The sequence below is a fragment of the Scylla paramamosain genome, unplaced genomic scaffold (genome assembly GCF_035594125.1).
Source record: "Scylla paramamosain isolate STU-SP2022 unplaced genomic scaffold, ASM3559412v1 Contig2, whole genome shotgun sequence".
In the NCBI taxonomy this organism is placed as follows: domain Eukaryota; kingdom Metazoa; phylum Arthropoda; class Malacostraca; order Decapoda; family Portunidae; genus Scylla; species Scylla paramamosain.
Genome location: NW_026973667.1, coordinates 352,501 through 357,500, shown reverse-complemented (window position 1 = coordinate 357,500; position 5,000 = coordinate 352,501). Strand labels below are relative to the sequence as shown.

The window sequence follows — 5,000 nt, the reverse complement described above, 5'->3', positions numbered from 1 at the left end:
CTCTCTCTCTCTCTCTCTCTCTCTCTCTCTCTCTCTCTCTCTCTCTCTCTCTCACCTGTAATCCTTCTTCATATTGGAGGGAAGAAGAAGGCGGTGGTCCCTCCATGACTGAGCAAAGAAGATGTCCGCCACGAAGGTCTGGAGGAGGAGGAGGAGGAGGAGGAGGAGGAGGAGGAGGAGGAGGAGGAGGAGGAGGAGGAGGAGGAAGGAAGGAAGAAAGGAAGAAAAAGAGAGAAAGAAAGAAGCATTAGTATACTCTCAACAACAACAACAACAACAACAACAACAACAACAACAACAACAACAACAACAACAATAACAACAACAACAACAACAACAACAACAACAACAACAACAACAACAACAACAACAGCTACAACACCTACCCCCGATGACTGTGTGTTTCCAATGTCATAACTTGCTACAGTGCTGTCCGTGTAGACCTCTAAGTTGTTATTGTGGTCCTGAAAGTAGTAGTAGTAGTAGTAGTAGTAGCAGTAGTAGTAGTAGTAGTAGTAGTAGTAGTAGTAGTAGGGCTAAAAGGATTAATTTTTTATTCGCCTATGTACACACAGTAATGAATATAAGCACAATAATGTTATATACAGTAATTTAGACAATACAACACAATATTCTACTACATCTTCACTGCACTCCAAAGGCTGTAGTTGAAGTGATAAGGGTTTTCAAGGGTGTTTTTACGGTTCCAGTGACAGATTAACAACATTTCTACACTCAGAAGGCTGTAGTTGAAGTGATAAGGGTTTTCAAGGATGTTTTTACGGTTCCAGTGACAGATTAACAGGATTTCTACACTCAAAGGGCTGTAGTTGAAGTGACAAGGGTTTTTAAGGGTGTTTTTACGGTTCCAGTGACAGATTAACAACATTTCTACACTGAAAAGGCTGTAGTTGAAGTGACAAGGGTTTTCAAGGGTGTTTTTACGGTTCCAGTGACAGATTAACAACATTTCTACACTCAAAAGGCTGTAGTTGAAGTGATAAGGGTTTTCAAGGATGTTTTTACGGTTCTAGTGACAGATCAACAACATTTCTACACTCAGAAGGCTGTAGTTGAAGTGATAAGGGTTTTCAAGGATGTTTTTACGGTTCCAGTGACAGATTAACAACATTTCTACATTACTAACAGGAGAAACACCCTTGAGAACCCCGCTAGCTATCTCTGTGACCTTAGAATACAGTCACAGCGGTACAGCAGAGCAAAGAAAATTGTTACAAAGCAAAATAGAAAATGAATTGCAGATACAGGCCTATACTACGCCTATAGGTACCTGCAAACACACTCACAAACACACACACACACATACGAACACACTCACAGGAGCAGATTCGCTGATGGAGTCTATGCTCATAATTGTGACGTGGAAATAAACAAAAGTTGGCTTCCCGTTTTCTTTCGGCGGCGCTAGTCTGTCATAGTTTTCAGGGATAACTTCGCTAAGTCCCAGCCGCTCTCCATCCAACCTGAGAGAGAGAGAGAGAGAGAGAGAGAGAGAGAGAGAGAGAGAGAGAGAGAGAGAGAGATTACAACAATTACATCAACTACTATTACTACCACCACCACCACCACCACTACCACTACTACTACTACTACTACTACTACCACTACCATCACTACTACTACTACTACTACTACTACCACTACTACCACTACTACTACTACTACTATTACTTACCTTTCCAAAGTGATGAGAAGAAGAAGAAGAGGAAGATGCATATTTCTGATAAAAGAGGAGGAGGAGGAGGAGGAGGAGGAGGAGGAGGAGAGAAGATAAGATAACTGTCTCTCCTTCGTTTCCAACTTTCTGAAAAGGGAGAGAAAAAAATGGAGATAATGAAGAGGAAATAGAGAGAAAATAAGATAAAAATATGAATAAAGGAATGATAAGAATAACAAAGATAAACAGAAATTATTATTATTATTATTATTATCACTGCTATTTCTCTCTCTCTCTCTCTCTCTCTCTCTCTCTCTCTCTCTCTCACACACGTCTTATTCCAACGATAGATTGAGAGAAACTGAAGTCTTTTGTCTCTGTCTCTCTCTCTCTCTCTCTCTCTCTCTCTCTCTCTCTCTCTCTCTCTCTCTCTCTCTCTCTCTCTCTCTCTCTCTCTCTCTCTCTAGGATATTAAAAACTGAAGTGCTTACGTGTCAGAGAGAGAGAGAGAGAGAGAGAGAGAGAGAGAGAGAGAGAGAGAGAGAGAGAGAGAGAGAGAGAATACTTGTTTATTTCGACCTTATGTAAATGTGTGTGTGTGTGTGTGTGTGTGTGTGTGTGTGTGTGTGTGTGTGTGTGTGTGTGTGTGTGTGTACGTAACCAGCTGTGTGCGCTTGACGACAGGCTGGGAAACATACAGGTGTGTAGGTATGTATGTATGTATGTATGTATGTATGTGTGTGTGTGTGTGTGTGTGTGTGTGTGTGTGTGTGTGTGGTTCTCTATATAAGACCGACACTACCACCACCACCACCATATCCAAGATGGCGGCTACCTACTTTGTCTTCCTCCTGCTGGTGAGAGAGAGAGAGAGAGAGAGAGAGAGAGAGAGAGAGAGAGAGAGAGAGAGGCTGAAGACAGTGAGAGACAAGAAAAGCCAACGACACACACACACACACACACACACACACACACACAAAGGCCCCTAACTTCTACTACTCCACAGGCTGCTGGTGCTACAGGAGCGGCGGGGCAGGGCAGCATGAACAACTGCCTTCCTAACTGCACCAATAACGCCCCGGGGGACAAGGTGCCGGACCCTCAGGACTGCAGGAAGTTCTACACCTGTCTTGCCACTGACGGCCCAAGCGATGTTTCCTTCTTCTGTTCGGAAGGTGAAAGATTTGACTCAGTTTCAAGGGAGTGCCTGGCGGAGGGGGCTGTCTGCGGTCTATGCATGTCGAAGTGTAAATACGATTGCGTTATAGCGGAAGATTACGCTGCAGTACGTGGTGATTGTGGGAAAATGACCTTGTGTGAGTTCAACCCGCCTCTGACCATTGACTGTGGACCCGCAACACCCTACTTTGACGGGGAAAGCTGCCAGGATGACCACAGCAAATGTTGTGAAGACTGCATTGTGTTCTGTCAAGAGCCTAATATTGAGACAGCAGACCCAACCAGCTGTAAGCATTTCTACTTCTGCTCTGAGATCGGATTTCCCCTCACAGACGACCGATACGAGTGTCCGGAGGATGAAAATTTTGATGTAGAAGCTTCCATGTGTGTTAGGGGCGCCCCGTGTTCCCAGCCTTGCGCTCCTACCACGCCTGCTCCTTCTACTACTACTACATCTACCACGACCCTAGCAACGACAACAACTACCGGGTCATAGACAGCCTGACCTCTTGTATTGACCTTTTAAGCAGTACTAGTATGGCGGTTTGCAAGGGTGGTTTAAAAGGTACTAGTGAAAGTTGGGTTTTCAAAGGTGGTTTAAGAAGTTGAAGAAGTTTAACACATCTTTAACAGGCTGTAGTGGAAGTTACTGGGGTTTTCAAGGCTCCAGGGATAGTTTAACAGGCTGTAGTGGAAGTTACTGGGGTTTTCAAGGTTCCAGGGATAGTTTAACAGGCTGTAGTGGAAGTTACTGGGGCTTTCAAGGTTCCAGGGATAGTTTAACAGGCTGCATTGGAAGTTACTGGGGTTTCCAAGGTTCCAGGGATAGTTTAACAGGCTGTAGTGGAAGTTACTGGGGTTTTCAAGGTTCCAGGGATAGTTTAACAGGCTGTAGTGGAAGTTACTGGGGTTTTCAAGGTTCCAGGGATAGTTTAACAGGCTGCAGTGGAAGTTACTGGGGTTTTCAAGGTTCCAGGGATAGTTTAACAGGCTGTAGTGGAAGTTACTGGGGTTTTCAAGGTTCCAGGGATAGTTTAACAGGCTGGAGTGGAAGTTACTGGGGTTTTCAAGGTTCCAGGGATAGTTTGACACCGTTTCTACAATGCCACCTTTGAAAACTTTAAAAATAACTTTCACTCTTCCTTCCTTCCTTCCTTCCTTCCTCCCTTCCTCCCTTTCTCCCTTTTTCATTTCACCCCCAGACAAACATATTGAAAAGTGAAGTATTTAAATAAAGACCTTTATGAACATAGAACAAAAGACTGATTTCCCCCTACGTGGCACTATTGAGAGAGAGAGAGAGAGAGAGAGAGAGAGAGAGAGAGAGAGAGAGAGAGAGAGAGAGAGAGAGAGAGAGGTTTGTTATTATATATGTGTTTATGTTCGTATCTGTGTGTGTGTGTGTGTGTGTGTGTGTGTGTGTGTGTGTGTGTGTGTGTGTGTGTAGGTATATATATAAGCACTACCACCACCACCGCCACCACAACCAAGATGGCGGTCATTCTCTCAACAATACTTCTGTTGGTATGTAGAGAGAGAGAGAGAGAGAGAGAGAGAGAGAGAGAGAGAGAGAGAGAGAGAGAGAGAGAGGTTGGATAGAAATAAACTTCTTTAATATGTAACTTTAAAAAAATTATAAGAAATATATATGTATATAAAAAAGTTAATATATTTTCATATTTTCTTTTTATTACTAGCATTTGAAAATAATAAATTAATTAACTGACTTACTGACTGACTAACCTAACCTAACCTAACCTAACCTAACCTAACCTAACCTAACCTAACCTAACCTAACTTAACTTAACCTAACCTAACCTAACTTAACCAACCTAACCTAACCTAACCTAACCTAACCTAACCTAACCTAACCTAACCTAACCTAACCTAACCTAACCTAACCTAACCTAACCTAACCTAACCTAACCTAACCTAACCTAACCTAACCTAACCTAACTTAACCTAACCTAACCTAACCTAACCTAACCTAACCTAACCTAACCTAACCTAACCTAACCTAACCTAACCTAACCTAACCTAACCAACCTAACCTAACCTAACCTAACCTAACCTAACTTAACCTAACCTAACCTAACCTAACCTAACCTAACCTAACCTAACCTAACCAAACCTAACTTAACTT

General features: G+C 42.8%; 1 protein-coding gene and 2 long non-coding RNA genes across 6 annotated transcripts in view; 2 read left to right on the top strand and 1 right to left on the bottom strand.

Moving 5' to 3' along the window:
• LOC135096124 (glycine receptor subunit alpha-3-like) overlaps positions 1-1,820 on the bottom strand; it is a 9,113-nt gene extending 7,293 nt beyond the window's left edge. For 3 of the 4 annotated variants that reach the window (XR_010264600.1, XM_063997386.1, XM_063997388.1), the window contains exons 1-4: positions 1,697-1,820; positions 1,340-1,484; positions 387-464; positions 56-138 (exon numbers count right to left, since the gene is read on the bottom strand). Coding sequence is in view for 3 of the 4 variants with exons in the window: in XM_063997386.1 (XP_063853456.1) it covers positions 56-138; positions 387-464; positions 1,340-1,484; positions 1,697-1,737 (347 nt within the window). In the remaining variant the exon portion in view is untranslated. Of the gene's footprint in view, positions 1-55; positions 139-386; positions 465-1,339; positions 1,485-1,696 lie in introns of those variants that run through there. The other variant, XM_063997387.1, reaches the window with a different exon arrangement.
• A 551-nt stretch (positions 1,821-2,371) lies between these two features.
• Positions 2,372-4,117, top strand: LOC135096131 (uncharacterized). Its single transcript, XR_010264602.1, has 2 exons — positions 2,372-2,535; positions 2,685-4,117. It is a non-coding gene; the product is annotated as an uncharacterized LOC135096131 (long non-coding RNA).
• Positions 4,118-4,347: 230 nt separating this feature from the next.
• Positions 4,348-5,000, top strand: part of LOC135096135 (uncharacterized) — a 2,879-nt gene continuing 2,226 nt past the window's right edge. The window contains exon 1 of the long non-coding RNA XR_010264606.1: positions 4,348-4,381. This is a non-coding gene — a long non-coding RNA (uncharacterized LOC135096135). The remainder of the gene's footprint in view (positions 4,382-5,000) is intronic.